Raw genomic sequence first — 17,944 nt, forward strand, 5'->3', positions numbered from 1 at the left:
ATTTTCTTTTTGAAATGTATTAATTTGGTTGTCAGACCATTTATCTGATTCTTTACTTTTTTTTTGACTTTCAGTTTTCATGTCCTTGTTTGTTTATATAATCTGCTTTCTGGGATAATTGGTGAACTTTGTTTTTCTACCTATCTTGATTTCTTTTATTCCTATTAACATTTATATATATATATATATATATATATTTTTTTTTTTTTTTTTTTTTTTTTTTGGTCTTTTTGGTCTTTTTGCCATTTCTTGGGGCTGCTGCTGCCGCAGCATATGGGGCTAGGGGTCTAATCAAAACTGTAGCTGCTGGCCTTCACCAGAGCCACAGCAATGTGGGATCTGAGCTGAGGCTGCAACCTCCACCACAGCTCCTTGCAACAACTGGATCCTTAACCCACTGAGTGAGGCCAGGGGTCGAACCTCTGTCCTAATGGATATTAGATTCGTTTCCACTGAGTCACAACAGGAACTCCTCAAAGTTTATTCTTGATTCCTACTATGTAAAAATACTTTATCCAGAAGATAGAAAAGAAGTACTAATGCCACATATCAGTCAATACTATAGATGAACATGAACCTAAAGATGCCACAAACTTCAAAGTATATGTAGATTTTAAATGTTTTGTGTTAATCTCTTTTGTTGGCGTCTTTATTTGCTTGTGCTTGGATTTTAAGACTCTCAATATCATTATATCAGTATTAATAGGTAAATAACTTCAGGAGACAAAGATTTTTGTTTAACATAAGACCCTGAACTCAGAGATTTGTTTTTTTGTTTATTTTTGTTTTCTCTAGGTGGAATATGTGTTTACAGATAAAACTGGTACACTGACAGAAAATGAGATGCAGTTTCGTGAATGTTCAATTAATGGTGTAAAATACCAAGAAATGAATGGTAGACTTGTATCCGAAGGACCAACACCAGACTCTTTAGAAGGAAACTCATCTTATTTTAGTAGTATATCCCATCTTGCAACCAGTTCCTCTTTTAGAACCAGTCCTGAAAATGACACTGAACTGGTAAGCAATTTTTAAATTAATAAATAAGAGTTTCATTTAAAATAGTAACTCTTTGGTAGTTGGTGAGTTGTAGGAGAAAATGTTTAAGTGTTAGTGGAACAGGAATGTCCACTTGAAATGTTTATCCTTTAATTCAGTACTGAGATATATATATGGTCATAAGCCAGCTTAACTTGTCACTTAATATATATCTACTTTAGTTATCTGGTTATTTATTTATTCATTTATTTATTGTCTTTTTTTTAATGGCCACACCCATGGCACATGGAGGTTCCCAGGCCAGGTGTTGAATTAGAACTCTAGTTGCCTGCCTACACCATAGCCACAGCAACATGGGATCCGAACCGCGTCTGCAGCCTGCACCACAGCTCACGGCAACACGAGATCATTAACCCACTGAGCGAGTCCAGGGATGGAACCTTCGTCTTCATGGACACTAGTCAGATTTGTTTTTGCTGAGCCACGATGGGAACTCCAGTTCTCTGGGTGTTTAAATGGGACTACGTTAAGGAACGCTCTTTCTGTCTTGAAGTAAAGAAGGGTTTGCTAAGGAATAGAGCTTAAATTTATTCAGTACCTTTTGATATCTCAATTCTTCCACAAAAGAGTTTTCACCCTTAACTGCAGTTTGGTTATACCTCCTAAAAAGATATTCATATGTTAAAGGGTCATAAAGCAAATGTGATATTTTACTCTTTGGAATTAGAGGCAACCAGGTATTATATATGCAATTCAAAATTATTAACACTCAGGAGTTCCCGTTGTGACACAGCAGAACGAATCTGACTAGTATCCATGAGGATGTGGGTTTGATCCCTGGCTTGCTCAGTGGGTCAGGGAACCAGCGTTGCTGTGAGCCGTGGTGTAGGTTGTGGACGAGGCTCAGATCCCACATTGCTGAGGCTGTGGTGCAGGCCAGCAGCTGTAGCTCCAATTCAATCCCTAGCCTGGCAACTTCCATATGCTATGGGTGCAGCCGTAAAAAAAAAAAAAAAAAATATATATATATATATATATATAGCACTCTTGTTTTATATCTTAGTTTGTCAAATTATTATTATTGGCAATTTTTAGAATTTTGTGTCTAGTTTCCTAAGTGTTACTTGGTATTGGCATTTTTATTATGGATGTTAATTATGTTTCTACAGATTAAAGAGCATGATCTCTTCTTTAAAGCAGTGAGTCTCTGTCACACTGTGCAGATTAGCAGTGTTCAGACTGACGGCATTGGTGATGGTCCCTGGCAATCCAACTTTGCTTCCTCCCAGTTGGAGTACTATGCATCTTCACCAGATGAAAAGGCTCTAGTGGAAGCTGCTGCAAGGTAGTTCAAGTCTGATTTTCAAATTGTCAGAAAAATACCTTTTAAGTAAATGTGAAAATACTAGAAAATAATTATAAATTCTAAGACAAAATTCATAAATACATTATTTTATGTGGGAATTATTTTAAATGGGAATTTGAGATGTGTCATTAATTTTGTTAAGCTTACATTAAATCATATTTTGAAGAGCTCTCTGAAAGTCTGGTTACTATGAAATATGAATATGATTTGTGAGAAATTATTGTGTATATATTGTTTTAGATGTACTCTGATCCTTCAAGTTCTTAAAAATAATGCTGTACTAGGAAATTCCCTTGTGTGTGCCACAAAGGGTTAAGGATCCAGCATTGCCACTACTGTGGTTCAGGCTCAGGTTCAATCCCTGGCCCAGGAACTTCCACATGCTGCAGGTGCAGCCAAAAAAAAGAATACTATACTCAAAAAAAAAAAAAAACTTTAAAATACATCTTAAACTTTTATTTAAACATTTTTATTAGTTAGATCGTAAAATATGAAATATCATCCTTTAAATCTTATATTTCTTTTTCTTTAATCCCTAGATTTGGCATTGTATTTATTGGCAACTCTGAAGAAACTATGGAAGTTAAAACACTTGGAAAACTGGAAAGGTAATTTTTTTCTGTATTGTACTTTTCTGTATATTAAGTTTTTACTGTAGAACAAGTTGGTAAACAATGACCCAGAAGCCAAATCTGGCCTATAGCCTGTTTTTGTACAGCCTGCAAAGTAAGTTACATATTTAAAGTGTTTGCAAAAACAAATAAAAAAAATGCCAAGACCATATATGCCCTTCAAAGCCTGAAGTATTTACTGTCTGGCACCTTAGAGAAAAACATTTACTGACCCATATTCCACAGTAATAGCAATATGTTTCCTGGTGGCTCAGTAGGCTAAGGGTCCAGCATTCTCACTGCTGTGGCTCGGGTTGCTGCTGTGGCACAGGTTCAGTCTCTGGCCTGGGAACTTCCACATGCCATGTGTGTGGCCAAAAAATAAAAATATTATGCTCTGAATCTTTCATCTGTATTTTAGCTTAATGGTTCTTGAATTTACTTATGTGTTTATTTTTATATACTCGGGGTAATGAGTATCATAAGTTTATATTCACTAAAGAAAAATTCTTTATCTTTCCTATGATTTTTGTCTTTCAAACATCAAGCAACTGCTATCTTATTTCTAGTATTTCTACTGTTTGAAAAATTAGTCCATTCTTATTATAATCATACCTTTTGTGGTTTTAGCAATTCCAATCCTATCTCAACTATACCTGTGCTTTTCCAGACTAATGCTTTTCTGAACCAAATAGTGCCCACTTTGGCTACTTTCATCTGGGAGCCTAGCTCATTTTATCAACTTAAAAACCATATTTCTACTCAGTGTTTTTCTTTGAGATGTGTAAAACATTCCATATTACATCATTGTGTAAATTCATCCAGAAGATTTTTCAAGCCACACCTGACCCATCTACACAAATTCTTTTACAGCTCCCTAGGAGGCCTTTGTTCCCCCCACCTGCATACACATACCTGTCTTAGGTTCAGAATCACTACTGTAATGAGCCTCTGTTATTAATGCGAGTGTCTGTATTTCTCATGTATGTTTGGGCAGAAAAAAAGGTTGAGAATTAGTCACCTTTTTTAGTGAGAAAAACATGAAGCTGGGCAGATCTGGATTCCAATCCTTGTTCTGCCACTCAAAATCTTACTTGACTTGAGGCAAATTAGTATATTCTTCTGAATTTAATAGTCTTCATTTGTAAAGACTTACCTCCTTGGGTTCTCATGGGTAGTAAATAACATAAGGGGAGTTCCCCTGGTGGTTCAGCAGTAACCAGCTGAGCTAGTATCCATGAAGACGTTAGTTCGATCCTTGGCCTTTCTCAGTGGGCTGTGGTGTAGGTCATAGATTCGACTTGGATCCAGCATTGCTGTGGTGTAGGCCTGCAGCTACATCTCTGATTCAACCCCTAGCCTGGGAACTCCGTATGCTGTGGGTGTGACCCTAAAAAGACAAAAAATAAATTTAAAAAAATAAATAAGGTATTTAAAGTACATAGCATTTGACAAGTACTTAATAAATGTCAGTTCCTTCTTTTTCTATCTTGTTTTGTTGTGTTATATATCTATCATCTTGAAAAATGTGGTTGAGATTAATTAATTGTCCTGAATTAACCATTTTTATCCTTTTAGAGATTCTTTCTAAATATTCCCTTAGTATTATTTTAAGAAGTAAAGATTTTATCTTTCTTATCTTTTTTGTTCCCTTAGGTACAAACTGCTTCATATTCTGGAATTTGATTCAGATCGCAGAAGAATGAGTGTAATTGTTCAGGCACCTTCAGGTAACCAATCTAAACTTTCCTTTCCTTTTTTTTTTTTTTTTGGCTTTTTGCCCTTTCTAGGGCTGCTCCTGCGTCATATGGAGGTTCTCAGGCTAAGGGTCTAATTGGAGCTGTAGCTGCCAACCTATGACAGAGCCATGGCAACACAGGATCTGAGCCACATCTGTGACCTGCACCACGGCTCACGGCAGCACCAGATCCTTAACCCACTGAGCAAGGCCAGGGATCGAACCTGCAACCTCATGGTTCCTAGTCGGATTCGTTAACCACTGAGCCATGATGGGAACTCCATGAATTTTTATTTTTTAATATTAAGAGCTTGATAATTCATTTTTCTTTTTAGGTGAGAAACTATTATTTGCTAAAGGAGCTGAATCATCAATTCTCCCTCAATGTATAGGTGGAGAAATAGAAAAAACCAGAATTCATGTAGATGAATTTGCTTTGGTAAGTGCAGATTTCTCTTATTTCAAAAATGCTAAAATGAAAAAAAATGCTTTCATATATATGAAAGATTTGAGGTTTCATTTTTACATTAGTATTTTATCAAGTATTATAGAAATTCTGCAGTTTCAGTTACATTACATGTTAGCTCCTCATTCTTTTATTAAAAAATTACTTTTAACCTGCTGAAATATGTCTTCTATTTGAATCTGTCATGTATTTATATAGAGTACTTATGGCTGCAAGCACCACTCAAATTGCTGTATTAAAAAGGGAGGTGTACAAAAATTCCATGGATGTGTACAAACTGGATCCCCTCATACATTACTGATGGGAATATAAATGATACAGCTACTTTAGAAAATAATTTAACAGATCCTCATAGAGCATAGGGTAATATAGAATTACTGTATGACCCAGTAATTTCACTCCTAGGTGAAATAAGATTGTTGAAAACATAAGTCCACACAAAAACTTGTGCAGAAATATTCTTAGCAGCATTATTCCTAATAGCCAAAAAAATGGAAACACCCAAATGTCCACCAACTGATGAATGGATTAAACAATGTGTCATATCCATATAATGGAATGTTATTTGGCCATTAAAAGGAATGAAATATTGATATATGCACCATCATGGATAAACTTTGAAAAGTTTGCTCAGTATAAGGAGCTAGTCACAAAGGGCCCCATATTCATTTATATGAATTATCCAGAACAAGCAAATTCACAGAGCCAGAAGGCAGATTAGTGGTTGCCAGGAGCTGGAGGAAGGGAGAAAAGAAAGGAAAGTGTTTGCTAATGGATATGGAATTCCTTTTAGAGGTGGTGAAGTGATCTAGAAGTAGTAATAATGAGTACACTAAAGACCACTGAATTGTAGTCTTTAAGGTGAACTATGGCATGTGAATTCTGTCCTTAATAAAAGAGTGTCAGAGTATCTTAAAAAAAACAAAGTGCTACAATCCATGTGAAGAGGAATATTATTAAGCAGCTCTCTGTCAGTCTTAGGACCTCATGATCTCTCATTTCTGTAAATGTGTGCTCCATACTTAGTTCACCTGACTCCTTTGCTTGCTTATATTTCTTTTCACCCATTCTTTGTTTATGGTCTAGTTCATTTACCACACTATAAAGTCATTGACAAGAAAAGACATTGTTGTACTTTTCTGTCCTTTTACTATCCTGAACAATGCTGGTCTGTAAGTTTACACTCAATAAAAGTTTATTATAGAATGAATGAATGAATTTCATATGTTAATAACACTAGTGGTCCCTTTTACTTAAAAGAAACAGGTGTTTATAGGTGTAGGTCATTTGTAAATCAAGGAATGTCAATATTTAGAAATCTGCTAAATAGTGTCATATAGTACTTTAAAACCTACCTTGTCCAACTCCTGTTATAGAACATTTATTTTGCTATTTTCTGAGGAAAATGTATTGAAAAAAAAAAAACAAACAAAACTTTTTTCTTCTCGGCCACAACATGCAGCAGCTTGATGTGGGATCTCAGTTCCTAGGCCAGGGATTGAACCCAAGCCACAGTAGTAAAAGCACTGAGTCCCAACCGCTAGACCACCAGAGAACACTCGGAAAAAGAACTTTTATAAGCTTTCAGATTTAGTTTGGTTTTGGTTTTTTGTTTTTGATTTTTTTTTTTTTTTTTTTTAGGGCCACACCCATAGCATAGGGAAGTTCCCAGGCTAGGGGTTAAATTAGAGCTACAGCTGCTGGCCTACACCACAGCCACAGCAACATCAGATCCAAGCTTCAGCTGGGACCTACACCACAGCTCATAGCAATGCCGGATCCTTAACCCACTGAGCGAGGCCAGGGATCAAACCCACAACCTCATGGATCCTAGTCAGATTCGTTTCCCCTTCACCACAACAGGAACTCTAGCTTTCAGGTTTAGATAGCAGCTTTCAGATATTAACATCATAATAAAAGTTTGCACCTAGTAGAAACAAATAATCAAATATAATATCCTAAGTTTTGTGTACTTCTAATTCACCAGCAAAGATATAATGATACAATTTTAAATTATTCAATGCTTCTAGATTATTGGTTGTTTGATTATGACCATCTTACAGGCTTCATTATTTGAATTATGAGTTTGACATACCATGAATCTTCAGGAAATTATAGTCCCCTCTGCTTAAAAAAAAAAAAAAAAATTCCTTTTTTTATTTTTTTGTGATGCCCACAGCATGTGGAAGTTCTTGAGCTAGGGATCAGACCCACACCACAGCAGTGACCTGAGCCACTGCAGTGACAACACCAGGTCTTTGACCTTCTGTGCCACAAGGGAACTCCAACAAAAAATTCTTAAAAAGTAGATAAAAGTGGATGCCTCTCTTGACAATCTCGTAGGTAACATTGTAGAACTTCTGTCTTTCCAGGTAAAATGGTTTTAAAATCACAGATAGATCATCTTTATTATCTTGTCTAAGCTCTGTAATGTTTTACAATTCAATGACCTTAAATATTTTGAGCAACTTTTTAAAAACTCATCGGAAATTAAGAGCTATGAGAAGTTCCTGTTGTGGCTCCGCAGTAACAATTCAGACTAGTATCCATGAGGATGTGGGTTCAATCCCTGGCCTCGCTTAGTGGGTTAAGGATCCGGTGTTGTGTGGCTATGGTGAAGCTGTGGTGTAGGTCGCAGACACGTTTCAGCTCCCATGTGTCTGTGGCTGTGGCGAAGGCTGGCAGCTACAGCTCCGATTCAACTCCTAGCCTGGAAACTTCAATATCTCACAGGTGTGGCCCTAAAATGACAAAAAAGAAAGAGGCTATGATGTCATTTGTGTCGTGTAACCCAGATGACTAGGATTTTGTAACAGTCTATTTCCTATCATTAAATGATAGTACTTTTAAAATTATTTATAAGTGATTTTTGCTAATGGGGTCCTCAGTTTATTTCAATGACTTCTTAATTCCCCATTAGTTATTTTTGTTCAATTTTTGTTTATAATTTTTTTGTTTTAGAAAGGGCTAAGAACTCTGTGTATGGCCTATAGACGATTTACATCTAAAGAGTATGAGGAAATAGATCGACGCCTATTTGAAGCGAGGACTGCCTTGCAGCAACGGGAAGAGAAATTGGCAGATGTTTTCCAGTTCATAGAGAAAGACCTGATATTACTGGGAGCTACAGCAGTAGAAGACAAGTAAGTATCAGATCAGGCAGTATCATTTTTCTCTCATAAGAATTGTTCTAGCCAAATGTTTCTCGTTTATGACAAATTCCATTTATTAACACTTTATAATAACTTAATATATTTAAAATCAAAATAGAGTTAAAACCTTAATTTTTAGCAGTCCATATGTGTAATTTTTGTTCTAGCCAGATACCTGAAGTAGTTGAAAGAATCTAGCCATTTATAGTTTTGCCTTTATGCTTGAATTTTTACAGTACTGTTCAGTGTGCCATACAAAGATCTTAAGCACTAGCTTAATTATCCAGCTTACCTCCTTCCACTGCCCCCTTCTACTTTACATTTCCACAGTACCAAACTGTCTATAGTTCTTGGAACAACAACTGTAGTTTAAACTATTCTATTTTGTGCCTTTTTTCCTTGATAAGGCTGTGCCTTCTGCCTGGATCATTCTTCCCTTATCCATTTTTGAATATTTATTGACAAAGTATAATTCATATATTATCTGCACTCCAGAAAGACCTTTCCTAACCCCTGATAGGATTAAAAATATTCTTTGGAAAGTCTTCTTTTGTAGATAATTCCATTATCCTTGTGGCAGTGTATTATAATGATTTGAAGACTTTCTCCTCTGTCAGCCTGTGAATGCCTAGAGATCTACTTATTCTTTGCTTTTGTTCCTCTCTCAATGTGTGTTTCACAGTTTCTTGAATTAAGTTGAATTCTACAGTATAATCTATTGTTGTGTTTTTCTCTACCCCCTAGATCTTAGGATGCTTGGATTTTTTAAAATCTAGGTTTTCATTTACTTTTCAGTAGTCCTCATGAGATTTCTGAGACTCACCTGAGGTTATATAAACCTGTATTGTCTACAGTCTAATTTTTGAACTACTGAGATGAGAGATTTTCTTACCAATAAGAGAGAAAATCTTACTTGACATTTAAGGCATTCTGTAGAGTTAGTTGGTTCTATAAAAATCGACTTTGAAGGTATATTCTTTTTTAAATTTTTTTTTAATTTTATGGCCATACCCACAGAATCTGGAAGTTCCCGAGCCAGGAATTGAAACTGAGCTACAGCTACAGCCTACACCAGAAGCTTTAACCCACTGCACCAGGCTGGGAATGGAACCCACACTTCTGCGGTGACCCAAGCTACTATAGTCGGATTCTTTCCCAACTGTGCCATGGCAGGAACTCTCAAAGATAGATTCTTAAACTATGAAGTTATAGTTTTTATATTAGCCAGGTACCTGATCACTACCCTAATGTGAAAAATAAAATTCAGCTATATTATATGACATTCCTAGATTAAGGTGTTGAGAATTTACCTTACTTGTACTTGGTTTATATTTAAAATACGGTCAAAAAAGTATTTTCTATTACTAATTTTGCCTCTTTTATTTTCAGACTACAAGATAAAGTTCGAGAAACTATTGAAGCATTGAGAATGGCTGGTATCAAAGTGTGGGTACTTACTGGAGATAAACATGAAACAGCTGTTAGTGTGAGTCTATCATGTGGACATTTTCACAGAACAATGAACATTCTTGAACTTATAAACCAGAAATCAGACAGTGAATGTGCTGAAAAATTGAGGCAGCTTGCCAGAAGGTAAGAATATAATTATCTAGATCATGGAGTTGGTCACCAAGCTATGGTCCATGGGTCCAAATACAGCCCACTGCCCTTTTTTACAGCCCATGAGTTCAAAATATTTTACGTTTTTTTTAATGAATGAAGAAGTCAAACAGTAATATTTCGTGGAGTGAAAATCATATGATATTCAAATTTCAGTGTCTGTAAAGTTTTTTTTTGTTTTGTCTTTTTAGGGCCGCACCTGTGGTATATGGAGGTTCCCAGACTAGGGGTAGAATTGGAGCTGTAGCTGCCAGCCTATACCACAGCCACAGCAACACCAGATCCGAGCCACATCTGAGACCCACACCATAGCTCATGACAACACCAGATCTTTAACCCACTGAGCAAGGCCAGGGATCGAACCTGCGGCCTCATGGACACTAGGCACATTCGTTACCGCTGAGCCATTATGGGCACTCCCTGTAAACTTCTACTGGAACAGAGCCACATTTGTTCATTCACATGACATCAGGGAAGGCTTTTCCACTGTGAAAGCACAGTTGAATAATTGCAACAGAGACCTTATAAAGCGGTTTTATCATTTCTCACTGCTGCCTGACACACTACAAATCACAGTAACATAGTTATAACTCATTAGTTTTTTCTGTGCCACACATTTTGCCATATGACAAATAGTATATTTTTATTAGTAGTATTTATTCATCATGTTCAAGCATGAAAAGAAAAATAGACTTTTAACATTACACTCTTAAAGCAGAGTGGAGTAGTTATTGTATTTTATTGTCAAGTTGGATGGCAAAGCATCATGTTTATTATTCAGTGATAATATGCTTTAATATGCTACCTGTTTGAAAAGACATCAAAAATGAAATATAAAATCTCATTACTGATTTTTCTGTTGTAATAAAATGTAAAACTCATACAGATCATCAAAAGATAAACAAGGTTGCAATTGATTTTGAAGATGGATAACATTAACTTTGAACCCCAATTAATCAAAATGTTCTTCCCCCCACCAAATAAAACTTTATTATTTTAAAAATTATACTTACTGTATTTTTTACTTAAAAATTTTTTGTAAAAATTTGTTTCTTCTCTTGTAACTAAGTGCCTACATATTAGCCTCCTGGCCCATAAAACTTAAAATTGAAGTGTTTATTCCTGGCACTTTATAGAAAACATTTGCCAACTCTTGATGAAGTTCACATGATGAAACTGGGAAATTAATCTGCATTTTCACTGTTCAAAGATAATTTCATAAGTATTTATGTTTTAATTCATTCTCTTTTTCTCTAAATCTGTTTTTTAAGGCAGATCAACTTTAGGAACACCCATTTAATGCAGTCTAATTTTTTACAACAAATTAGGTGTGATTCAGTGTAAGCATCAGGGTTGCTTGTATGTAGGCATATTAGATGTCCTTCAGGTGCCTGTCTTTGCAGTCTTAATCATATTAATTCAGAAGAACAAATACAAAAAAAGACAGTGCTGCAGTTGTCAGTGTATGTTCAGTGCTTTATTTATGTTTATTACATAGGCGTTGATGTGGTACTAAACTCTGGATTTCATCAAAGAAAAACTTATTTAAGGAATGATTTATTTATTTTCATTTTTGGCCACCCTGTGGCATATGGAGCTCCGGGGCCAGGAATCAGATCTGGGCCACAGTTTCAACCTAAACCGAAGCTGCAGCAACGCTGGATCCTTAACCCATTATGCTGGGCTGGGGATTGAACCTACATCCCAGTGCTCCCAAGATGCTGCCAGTCCATTGTGCCACAGCAGGAGCTGCTAAGGAATGTTTTAAAGAGACAGTACAACTCTCAGAAGGTTCTTTGCTTGCATTTAAAAAGGTGATTGATCTAGTTAATTATACTACAGTTTTGGAGCAATGATGACACTGTTGGTGCTGCTTAAATATTTAAGTGTCATAATGTCAAAAACTCCCTAAGATGTAGAAATTAATTGCTCCCTAAAATGTAGAAATCATTTGCTTTGTATATGCCTTCTTAAATATTATTTCTGGTTATAAAAATAATAAATGTTCATTTAAAAATACGGAAAGTGGGGAGTTCCTGTTGAGGTGCAGCAGAAACAAATCCAACTAGTATCCTTGCTCAGTGGGTCAGGCATCTGGTGTTGCCATGAGCTGTGGTGTGGGTTGTAGACCTGGCTTAGATCCCGCATTGCTGTGACTGTGGTGTGGGCTGGCAGTTATAACTCTGATTTCAACCCCTAGCCTGGGCATGTCCATCTGCCTTGGGTTTGGCCCTAAAAAGCAAATCAATCAATCAATCAATCAATCCTGAAAGTGATAAGATATGGTTAATAACAGAATACAATAGTCTAAAGAGAGTTTTTATCTGTTTATGATAATATTTAAGTTTTCTATGTATGTATATACTTTTAGTGAATTTGTAAAGATTGTGGATATTGTTCACTTCCCTTTTTGTACAAAAGCTGTGTTATAAAATGAAGTTTATACCTTAAAATAAGTTTTAGGCTTGCTATGTGAAATTTATGTTATATTTTAGAAATATCATCTTTTTGGTGGAATATGTTTTGTGAGTTAACCGTGTATGTCAATGAGATTTTGATTTATAGACTTTTAGGAAGTATCTGTTCTAAAAATCTTACATATAGCAAAAGAATCCCATGCCTTTGAAATCTTTTGTGTATATATCCATTTCTTTACACATATTAATTGTCTCCTATCTAGGCATTTGGAGCACAGAATCATTTAAGTTGTATTGTTTATTCTCAGAATATTTACAATGTGTAGGAAAAACGGGAGTAAATCATGTTGTCATCATAGACCTATCATCACTGAATTGTAACTGAGGCAAGAACAGAGGGCTGTGGGTGGACAGAGAGGGAAGCTTGGCTTAGGCACAACTCTAGACTAAGCTCTAGCTCTATGTTAGAACTCAAGACTATGTTGTCTCCTGAGATTACATGTAAGCTGGTCAGAGAGTAACACCAAGAAGCAATATGCAAATTCCCAGAGCTGAGAGAGACTCTTTCAAGGAATTGATGGTAGTTAAGTGTGACTGTAGAATGGTGTCGATGGGAGAGGATGTGGGAAGTACTGAGACATGAAGCTACAGAGATGAGCAGATGCTATTTTACTGCATGCCAGAACTGTGAGGTGCTTTTCCATATTTCATAAATGTTATTCCATGGATTGTGAGGTGGTATGGTGATTTATGAAGCCTCTGTAGAGGAATATCTAATTTAGTGTGCCTCAGAAAGATTTCCTAGGAAAACTTATCTGATCTCTCTTACCCTTGGCTACTACTCTTTATGAAGCCATGTGCTGAGGCTCTGCTTAGGCTGAATGCTTTGGAGGCAGCACAGGTTGCTAAGTAAAGTTAAGCCAGTAGGAAAGACAGTCAGTGTAGGTGCTGATTTTAGATATGGTAGAGTTAATAAAAGAAATATACATTTTTTAGAAGTTTATGTTGTAAATGTTAATTGTTTACCACTTATTAGTTATAGTGCCACACAGTAGTTATTAGGCATACTATGAAAGACATCATTTTAACTTATAGAAAATATTGTTTAAATATTACAAGACTAAAATTTATCAATATATGTTAATTTTTATAGCTTGTTGCTTTTTTTTTTTTTTTTTTTTGCCATTTCTTGGGCCGCTCCCACGGCACATGGAGGTTCCCAGGCTAGGGGTCAAATCGGAGCTATAGCCACAGGCCTACACCAGTGCCACAGCAACGCGGGATCCGAGCCGCGTCTACAACCTACTCCACAGCTTACGGCAGCGCCAGATCCCCAACCCACTGAGCAAGGGCAGGGATCGAACCCACAACCTCATGGTTCCTAGTCGGATTTGTTAATCACTGAGCCACGAAGGGAACTAAGCTTGTTGCTCAGTTAATAGTCTCACTTGTCATTTAAAAATTGAGGGTACAGCCAACGTGGAAAACAGTATGGAAAAAAAGTTAAATAAAACTACCATACAATCCGGCAGTTCCACTGCTGGGTATTTACCCAAAGTAGGTAAAATCACTCTCTCAGGGATGTCTGCACTCTCCTCTCCATTGCAGCATTATTCACAGTAGCCGAGAGTGGAACCAGCCTAAGTGTCCATTGATAGGTGTATGGGTAAGGAAAGTGTGTGTATACATACAAAGGATTATTATTCAACATTAAAATAAAAGGAAATCTTGTCTTTTGCAACATCATGGATGGACCATGAGGGCATTATGCTGAGTAAGATAAGTCAGAGAGAAACAAAACTAATGGTAGAATGGTTGGTTGCCCGGAGCCAAGGTGTGGGGAAATGGGGAGTGACATTCAAAGGGTACAAACTGCCAGATGAATAAGTTCTGGGGGTCTGATGTACAGCCTGGTGACTGTAATTAACAGTACTCTACTGTTAATAGAGTAGAGAAGTTGAAAAGTTGTAAAGAGAGTGGATCTTAAGTGTTATTACTACCAAAAAAAAAAAAGTATTTACATGAGGATGGGGGTGTTAGCTAACCTTAATTGTGGTAGTCATTTTTTGCTATATATATAAATGTGTATCAAATCATCATGTTGCACACCTTAAACTCACATACATTATATCAGTAATATCACAGTAAAGCTGAGAAGAAAATAAAATGAAATGTAAGGATGTTTCTCAGTAGCATTCTTGCTATACTGTGAACCCAGTGGTGAGCTGTAGTATTTTCTTTGTGGTGGATTTTGCACAATGCTACTTTGAGTGCTGGCCTTCAACAGCATAAAGAAGCCTGTTCCGCCACACGCTATACAGTGCTTCTTTCATTCAGAGAGCCTTATTACCAAAAGAGGAGTGAGGAGAAACGGCTGAACAAGATAGTGTGCTCAACAATATAGTTGATTTACATACAGATGCAAAATTCTTTTTCTTGTCACAAATAGTTTGCCCAGCTGCCAGAATTAGACTGTGTTTTGGAATAGTGCTCAGTGTAGTATATGCCCACAAGGGAGATGTTATCCATGTTCCAACCTGGTAATATCTGGCATTACAGTCCATTGTAAGGTTAATATCATGAGATGGGTTCTTTCATTCCTTTCCTTCCTACTTAAATGTACAGTGAATCTAGCTCATGAATTTTCCTGAACATTTTTTATTTTATTTAATTTTTTAAACTTAGGATTTGCTAAATGCATAACTAATAATGTTTTTATTTTTGTAAGACTTTTCATACAGTTTGGGAGAATATCCTCAGATTATATGTTACATTCACATTTTAGTAGATACAGTTACTGTATGTGTACATCAGTTCATTGTAAAATTAAATTTTATCTGTTATACTCCTCGTATCAGTTACTCTCAGTTCTGCTTAATCATAACTTTCAATAATACAGCTTAGTTTGTTCCCTAACATCAGTTTTGTAACAGTGAAGTCTGTGAGTGAATGAATGGTCCATCTTTGAAAAAGAATCTATTGTTTGCTAAATGAGTATAAATAATAGGGTTTTAAGGTATCTCACAGGGGATCTAATTATTTTCTTTTTTAGGATTACAGAGGATCATGTGATTCAGCATGGCCTGGTGGTAGATGGGACCAGTCTGTCTCTTGCGCTCAGAGAGCATGAAAAACTATTTATGGAAGTTTGTAGGAATTGTTCAGCTGTATTATGCTGTCGTATGGCACCACTGCAGAAAGCAAAGGTATGTTTATGTCATAAAATGTTCAATAAAGATATTTAGATTTAAAAGTATTCTTTAAGGTTAATATCTTATCTAATTCCATTTGATGGTATTCATTGTATGACTCTTAGTAGGAGCCAGTCACTTATATTATGAAGTCTTTTTTTTTTTTTTTTTTTTTGTCTTTTTGCTATTTCTTTGGGCCGCTCCCCTGGCATATGGAGGTTCCCAGGCTAGGGGTTGAATCGGAGCTGTAGCCACCGGCCTACGCCAGAGCCACAGCAACGTGGGATCCGAGCCGCGTCTGCAACCTACACTACAGCTCATGGCAACGCCGGATCATTAACCCACTGAGCAAGGGCAGGGACCGAACCCGCAACCTCGTGGTTCCTAGTTGGATTCGTTAACCACTGCGCCACGACGGGAACTCCCTATATTATGAATTCTAACCAGGTACATTAGGCCTTTGGAAATTTCAGAATGAGTATTGAAGTTTTACCATTTATAATGACCTAGAAATGACCATGTGATAGATGGCAGTTTGTGATTTTCCTGAGACGCAAATTTGAACTAAGTGTTGATAACTAAAGCCTTGAAAGTTAGGTACTTAACTTGTAAGGAAGCCTAGAAGACTTCAACTCTTATGCACCTCCAGGTGGTTTTTGAATCTCTGCTTATTTTTGCAGTCTCATGAAAGTAATAATTCTCTTCGTTAAAAATGGCTATTAAGTAATATATAGACTTTAAAGTTGAAAAGGTGATTAACTTGTGATATGAAGCTATCTATACACAGGGAATATTTGTGTCAGTTTTGATTTGAGTGAAATCCTATCAAATATTTTTATAAACACTGAATGTTTCGCATATAGATCTAATAAATTATACATCTGGGTCTTTTGGCTTCATGGAATTTTGCTGTAATGCCTTTATTATTATTATTATCATCATCATCCATGTACCCCCAACTGTGGAGACTAAATGTGAGGATCAAACAGAGCTAATGCCTAGATTCTTCATAAAATACATTCAGGTATCCCAAAGAAACCTTTCTTTTGAATTTATTGATTTTAGTCTTGATTGCTTTTTTTTTTTTTTTTTTAAGTGGCTTATGGAAATTCCTGGGCCAGGGATTGAAGTTGAGCCATAGTTGTGACCCATGCTGCAACTGCAGCAGTGCCAGATCCTTTAACCCACTGTGCTGAGCCGGGGATCAAACCCACAGCTTCACAGCAACCTGAATTAGATTTTTAACCTACTGCACCACAGTAGGAACTCCTAATCTGATTGCTTTTTATATTTTAAAAGATTTTGTTACAAGAGAAAATAATTATCTTTCCTCTATATCAAAATGGAAGGAATAATTTCTTGAGAAAGAAAAATATTTGCCTGACGAAGTTCAATTAATTGTAATTATTTCTACATACTTAATCATTATTAAGCTTTTTACAAATTTAAATTGTGTTTAAAAGATTCTTGCTTTCCATCATAAAATCGAAAGTTGGGGAGTTCCCATCGTGGCTCAGCGGAAACGAATGCAACTAGTATCCATGAGGACACAGATTCGATCCCTGGCCTTGTTCAGTGGGTTAAGGATCTGGTGTTGCCGTGAGCTGTGGTGTAGGCCAGCAGCTACAGCTCCGATTCGACCCCTAGCCTGGGAACCTCCATATGTCACAGGTGCTGCCCTAAAAAGACAAATAAATAAATAAATCCAGAGATGGTACTCTGTTTTGCTATGTCATTTCTGAAAGTCATTCTTAGCATCTTAATGTATACAGCCCTCACAAAAAAGTGCATGTTATTATCTGATATAGAATTAATTTTTTTCAATACTTTACTGTTCTTACAACAGAGTCATTTCAGATCAATGACATATAAATAGAAGATTGAAATTTTATCATAACTAATTAGTTCTATGTCTTTCAGGTAATAAGACTGATAAAAATCTCACCTGAGAAACCTATAACATTAGCTGTTGGTGATGGTGCTAATGATGTCAGCATGATACAAGAAGCACATGTTGGCATAGGTGACTGATTTTTTTTCTTTTCCCTTGAACTTTTAAAGTTATTTGGTGATTTTGAATTTTCCTTTTGTAGACTAAGGCACAATATCAAATATATTAATGAGAACTAAATGCAACAGGGTAATATGTCATAGTGTATCCCCATCAGAAACCAATTATAATTAAGCCCAATATTTAGGATATTTTAACTCCAAATTTTCAAAGAAATAAATGCCACATTAGTTAATTTTATCTTTGCCAATTCTCCTTCCCAATAAAGTACATGCCATTTTGTACCTTTTAAAAGTACTTTCACATTATTTTATCTTTTTTTTTTTTTTTTTAAGTGCCGCACCCATGGCATGTGGAGGTTCCCAGGCTAGGG

The 17,944-nt window shown here is 36.2% G+C and overlaps 1 protein-coding gene across 50 annotated transcripts in view; it reads left to right on the forward strand.

Moving 5' to 3' along the window:
* The window catches only part of ATP11B (ATPase phospholipid transporting 11B (putative)), a 143,458-nt gene that overhangs the window by 81,675 nt on the left and 43,839 nt on the right, over positions 1–17,944 (forward strand). For all 50 annotated transcript variants that reach the window (XR_002337765.2, XR_014824398.1, XR_014824406.1 and 47 more), the window contains 9 exons: positions 796–1,020; positions 2,169–2,344; positions 2,905–2,973; positions 4,633–4,706; positions 5,050–5,153; positions 8,142–8,323; positions 9,722–9,925; positions 15,422–15,575; positions 17,481–17,583. Coding sequence is in view for 41 of the 50 variants with exons in the window: in XM_084990417.1 (XP_084846543.1) it covers positions 796–1,020; positions 2,169–2,344; positions 2,905–2,973; positions 4,633–4,706; positions 5,050–5,153; positions 8,142–8,323; positions 9,722–9,925; positions 15,422–15,575; positions 17,481–17,583 (1,291 nt within the window). In the remaining 9 variants the exon portion in view is untranslated. The remainder of the gene's footprint in view (positions 1–795; positions 1,021–2,168; positions 2,345–2,904; positions 2,974–4,632; positions 4,707–5,049; positions 5,154–8,141; positions 8,324–9,721; positions 9,926–15,421; positions 15,576–17,480; positions 17,584–17,944) is intronic.

Source organism: Sus scrofa, chromosome 13 (assembly GCF_054392235.1).
Source record: "Sus scrofa isolate SSC_HxYL_T2T_F1_AM1 chromosome 13, Sscrofa_HxYL_maternal_Yorkshire_Landrace_v2.0, whole genome shotgun sequence".
In the NCBI taxonomy this organism is placed as follows: domain Eukaryota; kingdom Metazoa; phylum Chordata; class Mammalia; order Artiodactyla; family Suidae; genus Sus; species Sus scrofa.